This window comes from Liolophura sinensis, chromosome 11 (genome assembly GCF_032854445.1).
Source record: "Liolophura sinensis isolate JHLJ2023 chromosome 11, CUHK_Ljap_v2, whole genome shotgun sequence".
NCBI lineage: Eukaryota > Metazoa > Mollusca > Polyplacophora > Chitonida > Chitonidae > Liolophura > Liolophura sinensis.
Window position 1 is genome coordinate 4,254,926 of NC_088305.1, and position 22,446 is coordinate 4,277,371.

General features: G+C 39.0%; 1 protein-coding gene across 1 annotated transcript; it reads right to left on the bottom strand.

Moving 5' to 3' along the window:
* Positions 1–1,978: 1,978 nt before the first annotated feature.
* LOC135477773 (myeloperoxidase-like) lies at positions 1,979–14,999 on the bottom strand. The gene is made up of 13 exons (XM_064757975.1): positions 14,995–14,999; positions 12,618–12,687; positions 10,760–11,111; positions 9,699–9,822; positions 8,912–9,114; positions 8,061–8,252; positions 7,352–7,397; positions 6,004–6,122; positions 5,662–5,763; positions 4,070–4,784; positions 3,421–3,593; positions 2,661–2,766; positions 1,979–2,042 (listed from the first exon to the last, which is right to left on the bottom strand). Exons 1-13 carry the CDS (start codon positions 14,997–14,999, stop codon positions 1,979–1,981), a joined length of 2,271 nt encoding a protein of 756 aa, XP_064614045.1.
* Positions 15,000–22,446: the final 7,447 nt, after the last annotated feature.

Below are 22,446 nucleotides of genomic sequence, written 5' to 3' on the forward strand. Positions count from 1 at the left end.
AGGGAAAATTAAAAGTGCAGTTATTGAAAACTGCGCCACCGAACAGACTAGTGTAATCTTTACGGGATGGGGACGAAAGAGAAGTAGAGTTTGCTGACAAAGTTAGCTGATTATCCTTGGGATTCTGAAGTTGATGGCATCGGAGTAGGGAAAACTTCGTTTCTGTGCACTTGAACTGACCGGCCGGGGGAGTGGAAGCGCGGGAGATGGTTGACTGAAGGCGCGATTGCCCTGAAGTAAACTCGACATTTTCTTCTGCTCTACGTGATCTAATTTAGAATCATACTCCTGGATGCTAGCAAGGGATTTGTGTCCGGTGACCTGCATAATTTTATGTGGAGCGAAGCCAGATTTTACAAGGGTTTGGACGGTTGTTTTTCGGACCGAGTGATTAGTTTTCCGGCCTTTCGGTCCATCAGCCTCGGCTGCCCTCTGCATTAGCTCTCCCAAACGATGCTCTCCCATTGGAGTGGAGTAATACCACACAGCTGCATCAGCTTTGAGGCGACATTCGTGAATTGGTGTGAGGTAGAAAGGACTGTCTGGAGACACAGATTTTTCAGGACGAGCTCGGGCGAACATCGGGTTGTGTCGTCTGCTTGTTGACAAACAAAAAGTAGTCCGTACATTTGACGTCACAGTTACAACTGTCCAGTATATTAAAAATATTGGACAGTTGTGTTTACTACATAATATAGTAGGCGCTGGACACTTAGGTGTATAATAAGATTGAATACAATATAACATACTACAAGATAAAGGGTCAAACAGAGCGGCATATTACAATTTAATTACCTTGGCAAGAAAGGAATTGTAGCTTTATTGCTGTTTCCTTTTGTGGCTTTATTGGGTGATTTTGCTCTTTCCTTTTGTGGTTTTATTAGGTGATTTTGCTGTTTCTTTTGTGGTTTTATTGGGTGGTTTTGCTCTTTCCTTTTGTGGCTTTATTTGGTAATTTTGCTGTTCCTTTTGTGGCTTCATTAGGTGATTTTGCTGTTTTTTTGTGGCTTTCTTGGGTGATTTTGCTCGTTCCTTTTGTGGCTTTATTTGGTGATTTTGCTCTTTCATTTTGTGGCTTTATTTGGTGATTTTGGTGTTTCCTTTTGTGAATTTATTGGGTGGTTTTGCTCTTTCATTTTGTGGCTTTATTGGGTGATTTTGCTGTTTCCTTTGTGGTTTGAATTGATGATAAAGAAATACAAACAAGTTCCTAGCCAAGAGGAACAACTATGGCAAATGCAGATTATAGCAATAATTACAAATAAATAAATAAATCAAATGGCACTGAAGAGTTAACGAAGATTTAATGTTTAAATAGATTTATTTCAACAAGGTGTTATATCAAGAACACAGATATAATATAACAATAAATAATATTATATGTACATCACATGCATATAGAAAACGTGAGGAGCAATTCTTATCGTTTTCAATTGCCCGGCGCGCTTAAGTATTTACTAAAAGTTTTTACTGACACATAACATAGCACCCTCAGCACAAACCAAACATGATCAACGTCGTTGACTTCAGAATGCCACAAATTATGATACTGGCACACTTACGTCAAATGTAGTTATCTCCCCTTATCTCCTGAGCATGACTGGAATTTAATCTGGACAGTTAAAGCTGGACATATAAACCCAGGTTATCTCCCTTTATTGTTACATCATCCTAAGCATTACGAGTAGCATTCTATGACATGTGTTTTCTATGAAAAGAGCTAACAAGAAATTATTTTTTTGGTAACATAAACAGATACCTGTGTACCAGGTAAAATATTATGTCAGAATGCATTAAAACGGTATGGATAGAATCTTGTTTGCTTTCGTTAACAGATAGCAGACGAAATAACAGATAGCAGATGCAGTGTCCAAGCAGACATTGAAATAAATACGTAAATTAAAGGTGCCAGACGTCCAAGTACAAGCCCAATATCCACGGCAGTCTGTGTGTGATATGATACCGAGGCTCAACTCGATCATTGCTCTTTCCAGTGGATGAGATTCAGGTCTTTTAACAACGAACAGGATATACGTGAATTGCTGCAAAAGAAATAAACAAACCAGCATTAGGGTATGAACTGTTGGTAAAATACTTATTGTGCAAGAACGTGGATAAATTTATTTACTTTGCAACAGCTCATATAACCTATTTACAAATTATTTATATTTAACCTATTTACAAGCAGAAATTATTAAAATGCAATGACAAACTGAATTAACAACAACAACGACATCCAACTTCTATAGCTTCTCCAGCCTTCGCCGCTAATATATATTATGCTGAAGGCCCTCAATATATGCCTCCACTTGTGTTCTAAATTTATCTATGCACCATAATGGGTGTCAGCGATTATAAAGCTCCCAGCTGAGAGCAATCAGAAATTTTTTTTAACATTGAAATCTATATCAGAAGGTGTGGAATGTCCAGTTTTATCAAATGCCAGATTTTCTGATAGGCTAAATATTAAATAAAAATTCGATATTGGAACTGTTCACATTACAAAGATTTTAGACTTATTTAATCTTAATTTTCAAAGATTAAAAAAGCCGTGACTTCACCATAATAATTCCATGTCTAATCAAAGTTGTGGAATATTTTGACCATTTAAATCCGTATTTCATTTAGAAATTAAAATTTTAATTTAATTTTAAACTTACCCAGGCACGGTGTCAACCAAGAAGGCGTTGGGCTGTATTGTGTCAAACAACATCGTATTGCAAAGGATTTTCGAAAATCGGACATCTCTTATGGCGTTGAGTTGAGCTAGAAAGAAACCAAAATAATAATAAACTTAAAACGAACTTAAATAAAATAAAACTTACAGCATTGAGACAACCAACAGAAGGTCAACGACAGAGTGATAGTTGGCAAATCGTCAAATCACAACCGGTGAAATACGGCCTCTTGTCAATTTACCTCAGTTATGCTTTCTTTGTAACTGTTCACGTTAATGCTTCAGTATCAGTAAATTAAACGTCCATACCACAATGGTCGAGGGAGAATTGGGATTTTAATTTCATTTTAATATCGTTATGTATGGAAATTTTCATATGTCGGTAACTAAGATTTAAAAGTTTGCACTTTGACATTCATCTGATTCATCGCTGGCTCAGTGGCCAAAGTGCTGATTCTCTGTAGCCAAAGAGGATGCCAGTTCGAATCCAGCTTTCGCTGTTTTCGCTTCAAGACAAGAGGGTTGACAGCCACCTGGCAGCGTTTGGAGGTTTTCTCTGGTTACTTCGATCACTCCGAGCATTTCGGATACCTCCAGTTATAAATTGAACGCCGTCATGTACGTGGAAAATTCTTCAGCAAGGCTTTAGGCGACAAGTAATACATTCTTGGATCAAATTAGTCCGGGATTCTAACGACATGTTATCACAATTAACAGCAATTCATCGGCATGAAATCCCTTACCTGGTGTAAATCTCAACAGGGGGTCATTAGTTTCGAAGTAGAACCTATCCCCACGTTTAAGCTCCCTGAACTGTCTAGCGATCATCTTGGCAAACAGAGGTCCTACGGCAATGTCCGGAGCTTCCGGCACTTCAGAGAGGCCAGCTGTCCACAGCTCCACATCGTCCGGCGTCCTGGTGTGACGACGAAAAGATTCATTATATTACATATACATATATTTTTATATGCTTTGTGTTTTGCGTCGTGCTCTAGAATATTTCACTTATGGGACGGCGACCAAAATTATGGTGGCAGCAAACTCACGACTATCCGCTTGTAGACCTTCTCACGCACGAGAGAAAGACAGAATGAGATGGGCTTAAACTCACAACGACAGCAATGGTGAGATCTTTTGGATCATTGCGCCGCTCTAACCACTTCGGCCACGAAAGCCCTCAATCAAGAATATGACAGGAAATTAGCTCACCTAGTTTAACTCAAATATTAGTTCGCAAGTAACTTTCTGTACACGGTGTGTATGGCCGATTTGAATGAACATAAAATGTTTGGCTGGAGTACGCCGCACTCGACAATATTTCACGTACAAGATAAAGATAAAGATAAAGGGATGTTAAATCTATGCAAAGCTAGCAACACAAACAATACTAACGTGTATGTCAATTTGAAGAGGTTGACGGTTTCGGCAGTCTGGTCCTTAAAACCCCGTGTCGGAGAGGTGTCAAACTGTTTAGCTGGCGTGAGTCCGTACAGTAGCCTGTAGGTATTGTAAGATGGTATACCGTGCTCCCTGTTCCTCTGAATGTTGATAGCAGCCAAGTCTCCGCCGTTACCTTCTGTCGTCTGGTGGAGATGGTTGACCAAGCTGTCGGACATGATGCGGTCACACTTAGTGCTGGCGTCAGCCACGAAGCCTCTCATCAACGGATCTTCCTCTTTCAAGAACACAGAAGAACGGAAGAAAATGTCCTTGAGGTTCAGCGCCGGACTTCCGTCCGAGACGTACTTCCGGTCTCTTTTGCTGAAGCTGTTTCTGATCATGCTGTGGCCGAATCGCATGGCGGAAGTGACGAAAGCGTTAGACAGAGACGGATCGGCGTCGTTCTTGTAACCAGTGAAATAGCCGTCCTTCTCTGGGTTCAAACCAAACGCCACCATGTTGTCGTTGCCAACAACGCCCTGCAGGTAATCCGTGTAGGTGATGTGCTGAACGAGAGCGACGATGATCCGTCTGGTTTCTTGGAACAGTTTTTCATCGTTCCATGTTGGGTTAAGGGTCGCCAGCTCAGAGGCGACCTTATTATGCTCCCTCATCCAGACCGTCTCAATGGCAATCAGCCCAGCGTACACATTAGCTCTGTCGTCTCCTAAAACGCAGAGGAAAATCACCCATGTTAAGGTTAGCGAAGTACCGTTTCGTCTCAAGATCGAGAATAAAATATTCCTTGTCGTGATACGGGCCATTTATTTCAAGAACGAAAGTCATTGGGAAACGCCGTTGTAACTTTGACGAAAAAAAGTATAAATAACAACAGAGGAAACAGTTTAGTTTTAATTTCTTTTCGGTTTGTTGTGCTCGGAATGCGGAGTTCAAAATACTAAAAGCTTTTGGATTAAAATGTGTACGTAAATTAAGACAGCTCCTAGAATAGACAAGATTCACCATAAACTAGAAATATACATACCTGACCCAAAATAGGAGAAGCCATGTAAGGTGGCCTGGACATTTGCGTGGGGCATTATGGGTAATTCATTCGGTTCAGATACAGCCAAAAGACCTGAGAATATACAATCGGTGCTATGCTATAAGCAAACGCTCTCAGAGTGACAAGTGTTTTTTTTTTTTTTGGGGGGGGGGAGCAGTTTGTATGAGGTCAACAAAATAACAGTCCAAACATTAGCTTTGCTCAATCTCAATTCTTTAATGGAACATGTCCACGAGAGGGGATTCAGTTCTAACCCGTTAAGACCTGCTAATTTTAAAATCTGAGACAGGATTCGCGAAGTCTTCCTAACGTCATGAGCATGTAACCACCATGGTGACGTAATGCCTACAACGGTGGTTGTCATGGTTCAAGTGTTTTGTGGATCCCACACCAGACTTAAAATCACACGCTTTTTTGCAAGAGTCATGTCCCTTGTAGCTCGCCAGATCATTAATCATAATGACGTTAAGCCACTTGTATGTTGTTAAAAATAATGTCTGGAATAAACTCTATGTTTGTGGACGTGCTGGTTGTTTACCTTTTACGCCAGCACGAAGACGTCTTGCTCGCGCTTCCGATATCCCATAGATGGCGCTACCATCCACGTAAGATGACGCTTGGTTCAACTGCTCTCTTTTTCCTAAAAAAATGATTAAATAGAACAAATTGTGAGGAATATTTTTTTTGCCTGGGGTCTTCTTCAACGCCCCAGCTCTCCATTCAAACACGTGAGTTTAAAAGTCAGTAAGATCTGTTAGTAATACACTGATTTTCCATGTAATTTATGCTATAGTGGGATAAGGCATGAACTGATATCATTACTCTCCAAAATTAGTAATGTACCTTTTAAATAATTTAAGTAGTATATACAGGTGCCCACCTAGTCGGCAGTTGATATCAGTAACTTCCAACGATCTTGACAAACCAAGACAGGGATTGTTGAACCTTCGGAAAATATCGCCTGGCTGAGTCTCTATGTTAACACACACATCCCTCGGCCTGAAAAATTTAACGGAATACAGATCAACTATAGTCGAGAAACCTTGGGATCAATTCCGGGTCGGGTCGTACCAAAGACTTAAAAATCATATATGATGCCGCCTCGCTGTCCGCTCAGCACTGATAGATTGGAGCAAGGAAACTGGACTGTTTGGACCAGCGTCAGTATAAAGTGACTGGGTGGGCTGTCATGTCTGTAGTCTCCGGCATAATACTTTAGTGACGGCAGCACTTTGGTGGCATGGACCCGCCCTGCCACAAGAGGACATGTTATTTGTAAACACATCTCATGACTCCTCGTCCTCCTAAGACTAAACATTGTTAAGTAAGACGTTAAACCCCCAATAATACATACATACGTACTATTCGGGCTTGTTGTTGGTTGAAAAATTCCAGGAATTTGTCCACTTCCAAGCTTGGTTTGTTACTGAACCATAACGAAGTTCACAAAAAAAGATATTTCTTTTTCGTTGCAAAATTGAAATAAGAAAAGGTATGCTAGTCTCCGGAAAAAAGTTAATAATTCCCATGTTACGTTTATCGACTGTTTTACCAATATATACTGGGTTGATTTAAGAGCCGACAAATCTCTAAAGGGAGAAAAACAGACAGAGCTTGAAAAAAATCACCGCACCTGGCTAAACATCCGACAAATCTATTACATGTAGGTGTCAAAACTAACATTCGACTATCAGACCTCAACCAAACAAAGGCAATCCAAGAGCGGCTAGGGAAGGTAGAAACCTGACCAGCAGAAGTCGGCTACCATGAAGGCGACGCAATGCATCAATGTGCCAGTGCCTCTAACACCACTCAATTTGCCTTGTGTGAATATTTCATGCATTACACTACAATGTCTGAAGGGACATAACTCTGTAAGACAATGCATATGTAGCCTATAAAGTTGTCAGTTTTTTCATTCAAATCAGTTAAGAGAACTGGAGGACTTTTCACTTCAAGCAGTTCTATAGGATCCACCAGTTTCATTAAAACATATACCGGTATCCGGAAACAAGTGCTTGTGTTACGCTGACAAAGCTTATGTCTTCAAAATTTCAGAGGCGTTTTTTTTAAAGTGATTTAGCACACTCTCCTCAGTACAATAATCAGAAAGGCCCCGAATCTTCTGAACTGTTCCATGGATGTTATGCTTGTCTAACTTATGGGGAAGGGACCATCTGAATCGTTTTAAGTACATATTATTACTAAAAAGTGTCCAGGATACTTACGTTGGGTGTGACTGCTCGCAGCATTTCAATATAGAATTGTTGTATCCTGAAAAAAAAAGCGAAGTCAAAATACAGCCATTTATAATTATTGATCACTGCTGCATGTTTAGAAACCTTGTGACCCTAAGCAATCAGTCGATGGACCATGGGTGTCATGGGGTGAATCTTTACTGTAACGGCATGCACCCAATTGTTCCATGGTGTATATCTAGTCCTACTAGATGTATTACCGATCCTACTCTGACGTCAAAATGCGCTCTTAAAACTAATCTGTTAAACCGAACATAAAATTACATTGTGTAATCGAAGCAAACACTGACATACATGAAATATTACATCATAGGCAAAATGCTACCCCGTCACATTAACATAAGTATTATGTTGTTTTATGGGGAAACCTGTGTCAAAAAAAAAAACAATCAAAAAAATAAATAAATCAACACATATTTCATAAGAAAATATGGGCTTCTGTCAATGCATGTAACAAACTTCTTTATGTGCAACGTGGTCCTAGTACAGACTAAATTCTGTAGCGGGCTTCATTTCACAAAAGCCCTTAAATCTGAACAATTTTGGGAGTCTTGACTAACAAACCATGACCTTCTACAACCAGTCTATCACCATTCCACAAACCTGCCTCAAGCAAACGCACGTTTGACGAGTACTGTATATGTTATATATGTTTGCCTTGTGCTTGGCGTATGTATACCTTTAATGGGAGCTCTATCGGCAATATCGTGGGACAGGAATTGTCCCCACAAACTGAACTCCATGGACCAGATCGAGTCTTCGTTCTTGGACTCGGGGCCTTGGTGAACCGTCTGGCTGATGTCCCGGGGGCTCTTCAGCTGTCCGCTAACTCCCTGTGTCTTCGGCAGGTCGTCACGCTTTGTGATCGGGTCTGGATGGTAGTAAATGAAAATAAAAATATTATGGATACGGACGAAGTCATTTCATGTTGTTGCTGTTTTTATAATACTCTGTAAAAATTTGTGGATCTTTTTGAGGTCGAAATCTATCTTTCAAATATTAACAGTTCTCTTGATCGACGTTGTCCACACAGATGCTTTGTTCACTACACTACCACAGACAATAATATTACGGGGCATTGGCCTTGTGTGAACTCATATGCAGGAATGATAAATGTCATAAAGGTACAATATGAGAAATAATTACAGTTATTTGTTGATTAACTGTAGAATCCATCGGGTTAACAAAGAAATCCTTTGGACTTATTTCTCCACGCTGCACGAAATTTAGTTTCTGACACGTCATCAAATGAAGTAGTCATTTCAAAGTTTCGTTTCAATTTTGGACATAACACAGTGTGACAGTGTTGAAATAGAGATATCAAGAAACACGGGACTGTTTTTTATCGGATCCTGGGCTACATAGGTTGACCTGCCTACACATACAGCTCATGTAACTTCATGTAACGCAATATACCGCTTATCAGCGTGAATTTTCTTCAACATGATAGACCTGATACGTGAAAACAAGTCTATTTAATAATGTGGGAATCTCGGTACAAAGCTTCCTTTGCACGCATTTCACGCCTACCTGTTGTATACTCGGCGCCAACCTCTCGCGTGAATGGTGTGAAGGCGGATCCTAAAAGGGGATTCCCCAGGTTATTGCATGTACCATCAAACGTCCTGTACTTGGCGTTTCGGTCACACACAGGCCGGGTGTAGGGACAGCTGATGCCTAATTTGGCAGCCTCGGGGTGAGATAAGACTTGAGCAAGGGGGACACGACTTCCTCTGAAATGAAACAATTAGCAGGTAAGTATGTTACGTTCAGGAGCCTTCCAGGTGATTTTTGGTACTTTTCATTTTTTCATATAAGAACTTGTCTACAGTTTAGAGGGCTAGTTAACCGTATGGCATAAAAGTCTAAACTATGAGCAATCCACGTGTTATGAAAGGAAAACTCGTACCTTGTACACAGCTTTCACTATTTAGTAGCTATTTGTATAGGGTGGTATTTACATACACTTTGCTCGAACGCCTTTGTTGCTAATGGTAAAAATATTCCAACTGTATCAAGTGACTTGGCCAAACGTTTATGTAAATTTTGTTTACATTAATTAGCCGATCGTCTCATCATGTTTTGTTTACATAAATGGCACCGCTTTCCTTCAGGAACTTCAGTAAATGTAATTAAAAATAGTTGCCTAATATTTCTGAAAGATCACATGTAGGGCGTGTTTTACCTTCATTGAAAAAAAGAGTACGAACTCAAAACTCCCTTATTCCCCCTTCTCTCAGGACTCCAACACTTTAACGAGATTGTATTTGTAATTTTTCCTTCATTTGCACAGTTTCAAGGTTATTGGCTAACTTACTTGATCAGTCTAGCAATCCAGTTAATGATTCTGCTGTTTTTAGAAACGGTAGAAGCATCCAGCGGGCTCTCCGAGAACAACAGGGGTTCCACGTGACTGGACGTCTCTAGGGGACTGTCGATTCCTGGAGACAAACAAGAGAAATTAAGACATCATGTGTGAATGCTTAGAATAATCAATTGTAAACATCTGAGTCTTTGTTTGACAACTGGTTTTCCGACGTCGCAATTGACACACAGTGTTACGCAAACTTTTATGAATAATTGAAGCGAAGGTCTGACTGAAGTTTCATGTCCTGTATGCACCCGTGATGTATGGGGCGTGATGTATGGGGCGTGATGCTTTGGGCGCAGCTTTAGTCATTCGTGCTGTGACAAAATATGGCTGTCATGCGGACTTAAAATACGGCTGGTTAAAGTGCAAATCTGTCTGTGTGTCAGCAGCTTTACGCGCAAGACCAAGCACCATTATGTGTTAGTTGTGATCATGATCTCAATTCGCACCGTTTTGAAATGATTGTACAGTATTACCGGGTAGGACAAATATTCAGTGCATTTTGTCTGTGGTGAGGCACTGTACATTAAGCTATGGGGAAGGTTTGCGCTCGCTGAATATCTTTTAGTTTATCATAATATTGACTTCTTATACAGACATCTATGCGTCGAAACAGACATTCGTCAACCAAGATGAACGTTCCTGGATAATAAATGCAAGCCCAGTTCCCTATAACGACATTTAGCAATACCAAAAAACTTCGTAAGTACAAAAAGTAAGGAATTTGAACGCAATCATGAAAAGAGAAACAGCTAACAGTTTTCAATGACGATAGAGGGCGCAAGATATGTTGTAGCTGTGTCCATATTTACTTACAACAGAATTATCCTCATCGGAAAACTCAAGAAACCTAGAGCGAAGGACTGGTGTTTCATATCATAACCACAACAGGTTGGTTTTTGCAGTAATAACTTGTGACGTAAAGGAACCATATGAACACATTTTTGTTCATAGCCAGTGGACAGTTCCAAATACATTTTCGAATTCCAAGATTTCTCTCTACCCACCCTGTCGTAACCTGCTTATCATGAGCTCGTCTTCGGTCTTGACGTTTTCTACTGCCTCACGGATCACAGCGTCCAGGGGTCTGCTTGGGGCCAGCCGTGGCAAAGGCACTGGGGGTCTCATACGAGGAGGTGCGCGATCGCGGAATGCGCTACCACCAGGAATGATAACCGTTCCCCCTTCAATGATTCTCCTGTCACTTGGGGGTCGGGATTCACCGGGCTTTGGTCGAGGCAGCCTGGGTAAGGATGAACGTGCGTTCAGAGCTAGGTGTTTTCGCATGAGTGGACTAAGGCGATTTGGAAAGATCATTGCCCTTGGTTTAGGGGGAGTTTGTGTCAGCACATGAATAAACTGAAAAATAGAACAACAAAGACACAAACTTAAATCAGAAATACAGCATCTTTCCACTTGCTTGATGCTTTAATAAAGAATACCTTCCTCTCTATTTATTGATGAAACATAAATATACCCTTTAAACCCAGTTTAGATTGAAATGAAATTTTTTTAAATTTTCTATTTGGTTTTTTCATATGTTTACTCGCCACGATATGACTGAAATATTGCCGATGTGGCGCTAAGCCATAATCATTCACTCCTATAAGTTTCAGCAAACTACCGATTCTTTAATTTTTTTCAATTCTCTTTTCACAAAACACAGGCGACGTCCTGTCTCCAAATTAAACAGATTGCTGATATGGAATAAATTGAGGAACATCATCATAATGTGAATATTTTAAAAATAACTTGCCTGGATAAATCCAAGTATTAGAAACGTCGATAAAATCGATGCCCTGCAAGAATAAGTAATCACATTCAGAGGAATAGTCAGTAGAAAATATCTTGTCTTTTTTGTTGTACTGGATTTCGACGCAGACATTTATTTATTCATAGCATTGCTGGTTTACGCAGTACTCAATAATATTTCACTTCTACGTTGGCGACCAGCATTATGGTAGAAGGAAACCGGGAAGAGACCGTCGGGGACCAAAGAGTATCCGCGGGTTGCTGGAAAAACTTCGCGGGAGCGACCGGAAAGGGAACCGGCATGAACTGATCCGCATTTGTTGGAGGCTTCTCAGTTATTGTTGTGCTTGGCTGTGCTAAAACATGGGTCACGTTCACTTAGCACATACCCCACAGTCGTGTATCAAGAGCTAAATATTGTTGGGCGTGTAACAAACATTACTGCTGGTATAAAGCCGCATCTATGTCATCCAGATTCAAACGGTCAAATGAACAAGCATTGGGTGAAGCAAAATTGCTTATGTTGTCACAGGACAAAAACTTATGGAATTCATAATCCTTTCTTAGATTGCTAAAGTTTTTGTAGTGAACTCTGCTGGTCGACTAAGCATCCCCAAGGCCTGGTCATGAACAGTTAGGATAAAACCCCGAGGTAAGTTGACAAAAGGCCGTATTTCACCGGTTACCTGTGACCATATGCCAGCTATCACACTGTCGTTCCTGCTCTGGTTTTACTCTCTATGCTGTACGTCTATAGTTATCCCAGTTCGTCTGAGGTAACAATGATCATTACACGCCTACATAAACCTTAATGCGTTTTGCTCTATTCTTCCTTGGACAGTCATATTTGCGTTTTCTTATTTTGTTTGCTTTTATTTACCTTTTCATCATTTACTCTGTTTAACGGTGTGGGCCAGCTGCCTGCGTTATAATTTAGTGTTATTTTAATGTATATTTCATAATTCCGTATAGGTATATCTGTGCTACAAAATGTTTAATTTAATATTTGTTTGTTTGATAAGTGTTTTACGTGCTGCTGAAAAATATTTCACTGATACGATAGCAATCAGCATTATGGTGGTGGTGGGCGGGAGGGGGGGAACCGAGCAGTACCCAGAGGAAGTCCACAACTGGAGAGCCCAGCTTCATGGTATGAGGGAACTGGGCCGAGCCCCAGGAATCACTACAAAGAAATACATACATATTGCTGTACACTTTATTCGAGTGTAGGCGTTATTATAAAATTGTTGGTTCTTTAATGAGCTGTCTTAATTGTTCATTGGGGGTAACAACAGCATACAGAGTTTTCACTGTCATATTTGATATTGACCAGAATAGAAACACATCGCATTTCACAGGAAAACTTTCAACTATTTAATTACTTTCGCAAATAGCTACAGGAAGAAATATAACCCCTCAACGCCCTAATGCCCGTAAGGGAATTTGTATCTGATAGATACAATTTACGCATTTCTAAGAGCTGTCAACATTAACAGCTGTGAGGTTTGTTTACTTAAGAACTCTAAGAACGCTAAGAACTCTCACAATTTTAGCACGAAATTAGCTCTATTTAGCGCTTGTCGCTCAAGGCTTAACACTATATGGTCCAACTGTTGTTTAACACCATATTCTAGAATTATGCACATTTTTAGTAAAGGTCATTTTATGGGTGGAGGAAACCGTAGTGCCTGGGGTGAAAAACTGATCTTTACAAAACTAACTAAAAAAGTACTTTTTTCGCGCGAAAATTTGTCGAGAGCTATTAAGACATATTTAGCACCTATAGGGAATAACGGTTAACTGAGGGTGAAATAAGGGAGGGATAATTAGTTCGCATTTTTTTTCGTAGGTCAGATATCTTTAGTATGTGATTATCGGGTAAATATAGATCAAGTGTTTTGTGCATGATTATCGGTAAACATAATGACAATAATCTAAATAATACACAAATAGAACAACAAAGATCTACTCCGTCTTTACGATGTGATTGGTCTGCATTTTACCATACGCTTTTCTTTCATAACTAAGAGCGATGTTAATGATACAAGAATAACACGAGATTTTGTTATCGGAGCTAAACTTTGATTAAATCAAATCAAATGTTGTTACTTTATTTAATGCTTCACTTGAACGATAATCATGCCCTCCACGTTTACGACTGCTTCTGTAGTTTCATCAGTTTGTGCGAACAGCGCAGCTTTTGTTGTAGAGAACACCTTGGAGGGGGTTGATAGTGTGAGGGTGGTGGGGAAGACGGTGGTAGTGGGTCATTCGCTATCTTTTAATCATCTACACATGCATCTGCAAACTGTCATTATCAAGTGATTCTAAGGCACACCCTGGAGCCGGGCGTATCACAATTTTCGCTATTTCCTTGTTTATATTGGTTGATTTATCAATTACATAATTTTCATAGAGATCTATAGATGTAGTGTAAACGCTGGCCTCCGATATAAGGCCCAGTCTACACAAAAAGATATAGTGATTTTTTAGAATCTTTGGCAATGATATAAAAAAAATTTGAGCATGATAAGTTAAATAGTATTAAAATATTAATTAAATTTAAAAGTCATTGCATGAAATGTACGATATCAGAGAATACCATCAAGTGTCTATTCACCTTTTGAAATAGAAGCTGTTTTCATACTGTCACACTGGCGTTACTTATTTCTTTATTTTATTTCATTGGTGTTTTACGCGATAGTGGCTCAAGAATATATCACTTATAGGACGGCGGTCAGTATTATGGTGGGAGGAAATCAATGACCATCCGCAGGTTGCTGGAGATCTTCCCATGTACGGCCGGAGAGGAAGCCAGCATGAGTTGGACTTGAACTCACAGCGACCGCATCGGTGAGAGGCATCCGACTCATTGCGCCGCGATGGCACGCTACTCCGCTCCGTCACGGAAGCCCCCATCACATATCAAGGTTATCAAAAAATGATAATATATCACCTGTGATGATGAAAGTTTCATGAAAAGTGTCAGTATATTACCTGATGATAATGTGAAATATATAAATCTTACGTTTAAAACTTTTAGAACAGTCGACAATTTATTTGTGTTTATGCTGATTAGTTTTCTTGCGGATGATCTGATAAGCCATTGTATTACAATGACAGGTTTATGTTATTGGGCTTCCATATACCTGAAATTCTAAATGCTTATAAATTTTTGTAACTAATCAAATCATTGTCATTGTAATTTCCCTTTGCAGATTGGGAATTTGCATCATCTGGTGATAGCATTTTACCAGAATATCAAAATAAGATTAAAATATGATTAAAGACCACAGCATAAAGAGTAAAATCATAACAGTGACGACTTTGTGATAGTTGTCATAAGGCTACACGTTTTACTAGCGACATCTACTCTCTTGTCGGTTTACCTCAGAGAAGGCTATGTTCTAACTGTTCACGTAAATGACTAAATAGTAGCAAGTTACAAGTCATCTAATTATTTCATAACCGTTATGATACAGATACCTACCTCATGATCTGGCGGTTTCTATATTCAGTTTCCTGTGTAAGTCCTCGCTGTCAAGTCGATGTTTAACGTTGGACTTATTTTCGTTTAAAATATATAGTAGGTGGTGCTCTGTCAATCAGCCAATAAATGTACCGATCGACAGTCCAAACAAGAGCAAACTACAAAGAAAAGAAAAAAAAAAACAGCCTGATTAACAGACCGTGAATAAATCATTGTTGTGTCCTACACACGATAATTCCCCTTAGGCTAGAATACTTTTTCTCACTTTTTTACATTTAGAAAAAAAGTGTGAAAAAATATAAAAAAGAACACTAAAAATGCTATACAGCCCTTTACTAAAGAGAGAAAGGGATTTTTTTTTTACATGCACGCGAATGAGATCTGATTGCGAGAGGCCTGATTCGAGAATAAATATGTGACGTGTCCATAATTTATGTGTGGAAAGGCAAAGACTTAAACGAACGAAGAATTATTGTTTCAGTTCATCTCCACTTAGAAGAATGTTTGAACATAACCATTGACCGTAAATAATTACAAGTGGGAAGAACTGTAAGAGGAAGTTTTCTGTTAAAACACTAACATAAACAATCCGAGAAACACCATCAGAAATAATGTCTCCATTATCAGGGATAATTTCTATAGTATTTAATATTACCATGGATTTAAGACAAAAATAAGAATATATCTTTTTACGCCTTCGCTTGTCAAATTGTGTTGATTGTTTTAAAAAGAAATTTTCCGGATGAGCTCGTGCTATTTTAGTCACACACATGTCATGAGATAATCCCTGAGTACTTCACTGGGAGGCATTTCCTATCCTACTTGTACGTGCATATTTACGTGCGACAGCACGTAGACTATTGCGCCGTAAGATTTTAATTATACGATTGTGCCTTTAATTCGCCATAACTCGCCATTAAACTTGCATACTGCATAGCGTTGTTAATGGTAGCCTACATGCACCAACACCTGTGAATAATAGGTCTCGAAACATAACAAATCATGATCTATTTTCGTGGAAATCTAAATATTCAAATGATTTCAAACATTAATAACTTTTGTGTACAGCAATATGTAATTAACGGAGGGATAATATCTACAGTCCGGTAAGAGATACCTTTCATTCATTCTATATTCATAAAATATGGATTTGTTGGCATAATAAGTAATTATTACCTTTACTAAATTTACTAAATATAAACATATTCAGAATAAAAAAAACAAAAAAAAAAACAAGACAAATGAGAATTTTCAAATTTCTACATTTTTGTATTCCCTATAAGCGTTAATAGAGTTGTATTATATGGTGTAGACGTGATTAACTGAATGGCCGAATGGTTGTCAGGGCTGTATTGGTTAAGAAAACATATAGCAGGAAAGCGTAAAAATTAGATCTAATTAAAAATTAGTTCCGTTAACTCAACAAAACAAACACAAAAATTGAAAGTATGGCGAGTAGGTTTAAATCGAAGCCTCTAGGCTGGCTTTCTGTATAAAGGGTGAATTAAAAACGTATGTTTAGATGGATCCGGGTGTGAACTCTTTTCATATTTTCATAAACTTTTACTTCTATCACGTCTGCTTTTTTCAGTTTTTCATGAAATATATGTTTACCGAATGACTAATTTCCAGTATAAATCTTTAAGTGGTGTTGTATCCAATGAAGGTTCTAGTTACGGACTACAGTTTTGGTTTATTTTTTTTATTTTATTATTACTTTTTTATGAATAAATTTTTATTTATTTAATAAACGTCGCAATAACTTACTTCCCTTCTACGCTGGTAGGTTATGGGGGTGTAGGAATCAAATAAAGTGGATGAATTTTTTTGAAACAATACCACCTCTTAAAATCCCTGAAAAAAATCCTGCACACAAGGCTTCCTGGTGAACCAGCGGTTGCATGATGGATTTGAACTCTGCACCTCAGTTTTAAAAAGCTGATTGTAGGTGTCGAAAGAGACATTCCTTTTACCAGCCGTCAATCATAATGGACATTAACAGTCACAAGGCCGTTTTCCAATACAACTTTAACCACAAGACACAGTAGAACAAAGAAAGCATTTAAAGTACAAAATAAATAGACCGCACCCGTCGATAGAGAAGCAGTGAACAGTTGTTTCAATGAAATGGTGTAAGTTCACATTTCCAAACATCCTCGCTTGGCGTTCAGCATGAAGGGGATGTAACGACTGAAGACCTCCACCATCTGCAGTAAATCAGACCTAAGCTGTGTCGTCTATTGTTCATTTTAGCCGTGGTGATAACGTTCTCTTGGTAAACAGATAAGGAATTATTCATGTATTCAAAATACAAAGCAGTTATCAGTCCACTATGGACCCGAATCTCCATTATGCTGAACAATGTACCACATTGTTTTGTAATACATTTTGTTCCATATTGAGTCTAAAATATTGCCCCATATTGACATTTTAATAAAACTTTCTATTAAGGTAAATAAATGAAAGATCATCTACCTCGCATACAGTGCATGTTATTTAAAGTTTCAACCATTCGCCAGTTTGCAATATTCCAACATATTGTAAAAGGACATTATAAAATCACTGTCAGCAAGAATTTTGCTATTTTCCTTATAATATTGTCAGCAGTTTAAACCGTTGACAATTTTGTTGGTGGAAAAAGTGTTGTTTTACAAAACACACCACCAGCGTATTTTCTGTGTAAATGTCGTATAAAATGAAGTTATCAAAAGGTCGACGTGTGAAAGTGTGGTGTTTTGTTTTCTCTGCGTTATAATTAATTGTAACTACAGAGATTAAATTACAGTTATCTTAATGGACTCCGCTATTCAATATGTTCGCCCAGCTGTGAATCTGATAAGGTCGCTTTACCACTCTTTATGAACCAAGCTGAGAAATGTCCTTCCGTAATCAAATGTAAATGAAAACACGTGACCTCATTTGACTAAATGCCTTCACGGAATGGCTGACCTGTACTATCCCTTATACTTACGTTGCATTGTTTTCATCATTAAGGTGATGAAGAATTCCATTAAACTTGTGCTTATGCAGCTTCCAGATTCTCTGCTGACATTCGAGTTTCTCTCACTACTTAGATTTTGATTGGAATTTAACATCTTACCCAAGGGTATTTTACAAGGGTCGATTGCGGTCAGCACCATGGTTGGAGAAAATCCCGGCAGATCCCAGGGGAAACCCTCCACCATCCGCAGGCTGCTGACAAACCTTCCGCAGGTTGCTGAAAGACCTTCCCACGTACGGCCGGAGATGGAAGAATTAAAAGCCGGTTATTAACGAGTGTATATGTACACTTTAAGATATATGTCTGCTGAAATTTATCTGAGGGACAACCAAGCGTGTTGAAGATGCATGTATAACGTTTGAGAATTGATTTATTTATTTATTATTTTTTTTTATTTATTTATAGTATTCTATGCCACACATGGTGCACTGCAAGTAATATTCCGCTTTATTTATTTATTTATTTGATGTTTGATGCGTGTTTTACGCCATGCTCAAGAATATTTCACTTATACGACGGCGGCCAGCATTATGGTGGGTGGAAACCGGGCACAGCGCGGGGGAAACCCACGGCCATCCGCAGGTAGCTGGAAGACCTTCCCACGTACGGCTGGAGAGGAAGCCAGCATGAGCTGGACTTGAACTCACAGCGACCGCATTGGTGAGTGACTCCTGGGTCATTACTCTGCGCTAGCGCGCTAACCAACTGAGCCACGGAGGCCCCCCTATTCCACTTTAAAGATGCCGGGGTGAGGGGAGGGGTCGTGGTCGAGGTGGTTAGCATACCAGCGCGGCGCAATACCCAGAAGCCTGTCACCATTGCGGTCGCCCTGAGTTCAAGTCTAGCTCATGCTGCCTTCCTCTCCGGCTTTACGTGTCTGTCAGAAACCTATGAATGATCGTAGGTTTCCCCCAGACTCTGCTCGGTTTCTTCTCACCATAATGGTGCAAGCTATCGTATAAGTGAAATATTCTTGAGTATGGGGTAAAACATCCATCAAGTAAATAAATAAATAAATAAAAACGGAGGTCAGGTGAATAAAACTGCATAAAACCCATAAAAGCAACCTCGGTTGGCTTCAAACCCAGCGATCTCTTAAAAAAAATCAGGTAAATATAATTGAAAGTCTGTTGTTTGACTAACGCTAAAATGTGCATATTATTCAATTCAGTATGGAACGCATACTCTATTAATTTTTTGATTTGATTGGTGTTTTACGCCGTACTCAAGAATATACATACTCTATTAAATCATAATGCTACATAAAATATACATTAGATTAACAGTCTATGGTACGTTGAATATGACACAGTATTTTGTGGGGGGCCTCCGTGGCTCAGTTGGTTAGCCCGCCAGCGCAGCGCAATGACCCAGGAGTCTCTCACCAATGCGATCACTGTGAGCTCATGTCCAGCTCATGCTGGCTTCCTCTCTGACCGTACGTGGGAAGGTCTTCCAGCAACCTGCGGATGGTCGTGGGTTTCCCCTGGGCTGTGCCCGGTTTCCACCCACCCTAATGCTGGCCGCCGTCGTATAAGTGAAATATTCTTGAGTACCGCGTAAAACACCAATCAAAAAAATAAATAAATAAATCAGTTTTATGTGTGATTATATTACAGAATAAATTCTAGGATCGCTCAGATGACAGACATTTGTCTGTTACTTTGTTTTTTGTTTGTTAGTTTGTTTTTTTAATGTTTGTTTGTTTGAGTGCAATAGAAAGCATTAAGATGGCGATGCATTCTTTTATTAGATGCGTACAGAATATATTAGCCACATTTTCATGACATTGTCAAGTAGACAAATGTTTATTGTCAAACCGTGACAGTAGCCTGTGGTTACACGTTGTTTGAATGTTTCATTCTTTAAATAACTTTTAATTACTTCAGATGTTGTTTTTTTATTATGAAATCTTTTTGTCAAGATTTTCGACACCGCACTGTCTGTCATCAAACAAAATATGACAATGGTTACGTTTATCATGCGAGAAGAGGCTTATCTTAGTACAGGCGAAATAAAGCTAACGTTTTGATACTAATACTTTCTCCAGAACATCTCAGTGTGATGCATTACACTGCCATAATAACCCCCATTCATTCAGTCTTACGCTCGCGTGAGTCGGACAAGTAAGCAGTTCAGACATTTCAAGCTGTACAGCCTTAGCCAACTGACCAGCGCGATGAAAGTCTCGTTTTCAGCTCTCGAGGAGGTCCATCTCATGCTTGCTTCCTCTCGGGTCGTACGTGGGAAGGTCTGGCAGCAACCTGCTGATGGCTGTGGGTTTCACCCGGGCTCTGCCCGGTTTTCTCGCACCATAATGCTGGCCGCTCTCGTATAAGTGAAATATTCTTGAGAACGGCGTAAAACACCAATCAGATAAATAAATAGATAAATAAAGGCCAATCAATCCATCAATCATTTATTTTAGCAGTGTTGTATATCATCTACGCTTCACATTATATTTTATGGTTCTTGTAGTGTTTTTGTACAGGTTTAACAGCCTCTGCACCTGCCTGCCTTTCTTCCAGTACTACTTTTAATGTATCTGTAGATAAAGCATGAGCTGAATGTCTTAAACTTGCCTTCTCACTTTTGGACCGTAATTTTAATTTTGACAAATCTTGTACGCATTGATCAATAAACTTGTACAACATCATCTATGATTTTTCTCTCGATGTTGGCGCTGTTAAGGTGATGGAAATATAAACTATATCCAGACTTGAAAATTCTTGTACGCACTGATACAATATAAGTTTATGCTACCTCATCTGTACTTTTGAGAATGCCACAAATACAGATACCAGAATATAGGCTATATCTTGACTTCAATATTCATGAGTTACTTTCATTTCATAATTGGGCTACTTCATTATTTAGCAATTGCACCTTCGGTTTGTGATTTTTCCACATTGAATGAAGGTACGGCTTACAAGGAAGACATACTAGCCACCACGCCAAAGCAGTTAGAGTGTTTGTTATCTTTTTATTTTCACATGGAGTTGCACACTATTTAATTGGATCTCTTCAAGTCAGAGCATTTTATCGATTTTATAATGTGCACGACTCATGATTGAACGGATGTACGGCTGACAAGGCAGATGTACTACTCACCACGCCAAAGTAGACAGACTGAGATTGTACGATGATGATATGTCAGTTTATTTCCACGCAAAGCTGTAAACTGCGTGAGTGAATCACTTCAAACCAGTTGATTTGTGTGTATGTCATTACAGTGAGACAGTATTTAACATGTCTCGACATTATGACAGGTCGTCTTAATGAATCAAGTTTAGTCAAGTAAAACATACAAACTTTTGAACTTGTTTTATCCTCCATGCTTAATCACATACTGCCACCTGAAATACAGGATCAGAACAACTTAGACAGAACACAAATATTAGACAGTGATGAATAGTTAAAGTATTTAATGTCACAATATCAAAATCACGAAGTCTTAATAAGGTTTCTAAAACATAAGTTTTTTCCAGAATGATAATGCAACGCCATTTTCACATTTGACTAGAGAATTCAGAGCTAAAAATGGTGTATTCTTAATCTCACAGTTGTATAATGCGCACCTGTCCACGAGTGTCATTTACTAAGTATAGTTCGGATATAAAATACACAGAGTACGGAGTTAAAACTTTGCCATTACATTTAATTTTTACACTTCAACGCATTCTTAGGTTGAAATGCCATCTATATATAGAGAGTGATGTCACAAAAGGAACGTAATGCTTGCATTCCGAGGCTGAAATGCGATCTCTAGACAGAGCGTCATAAAAGGAATGTGATGCTCGTTCTCTCAGGTTGAAAGGCGATCTCAAGACAGAGCGTCATGAAAGGAATGTTATGCTCGTTTTTCTAGATTGAAATGCGATCTCTAGACAGAGAGTGTCACACAAGGAACGTAATGCTCGTTTTCTCAGGTTGAAATGCGATCTCTATTTAGAGACGATCACAAAAGGAACACAATGCTTGCATTCCGAGGCTGAAATGCGATCTCTAGACAGAGAGTGTCATAAAAGCAACGTGATGCTCGTTTTCGCAGGTTGAAATGCGATCTCTAGACAGAGAGTGTCACACAAGGAACGTAATGCTCGTTTTCTCAGGTTGAAATGCGATCTCTATTTAGAGACGATCAAAAAAGGAACACAATGCTTGCATTCCGAGGTTGAAATGCGATCTCCAGACAGAGAGTGTCATACAAGTAAAATGATTTTAAATCGTTCATTAATGAAACATCTACAGAGTAGTGCGGGTCACTTTGGACTATATGAATCTCCACGAAATAATTGCAGTTTGCAGTCTTGCTAACTATAAGCGTTTTTAGTTCAATGTAATGAATGGCACAACAGTAGGTTTCATTACAGGTCACCTTTTGCTCCATGTTATACTAACAGCAAAATCAAACTTAAATGTCACTCAAAACATCAAACTATGAAAGAAAA

Bases quoted from the DNA above. Each gene is read 5' to 3' on its own strand.
- LOC135477773 (XM_064757975.1), bottom strand. The intron at 9,823-10,759 runs GTGGGTAGAGAG...GTTTGTCTCCAG, and splicing joins GATAAGCAGGTTACGACAGG to GAATCGACAGTCCCCTAGAG. The intron at 9,115-9,698 runs GTAAGTTAGCCA...GTTTCATTTCAG, and splicing joins TGGATTGCTAGACTGATCAA to AGGAAGTCGTGTCCCCCTTG.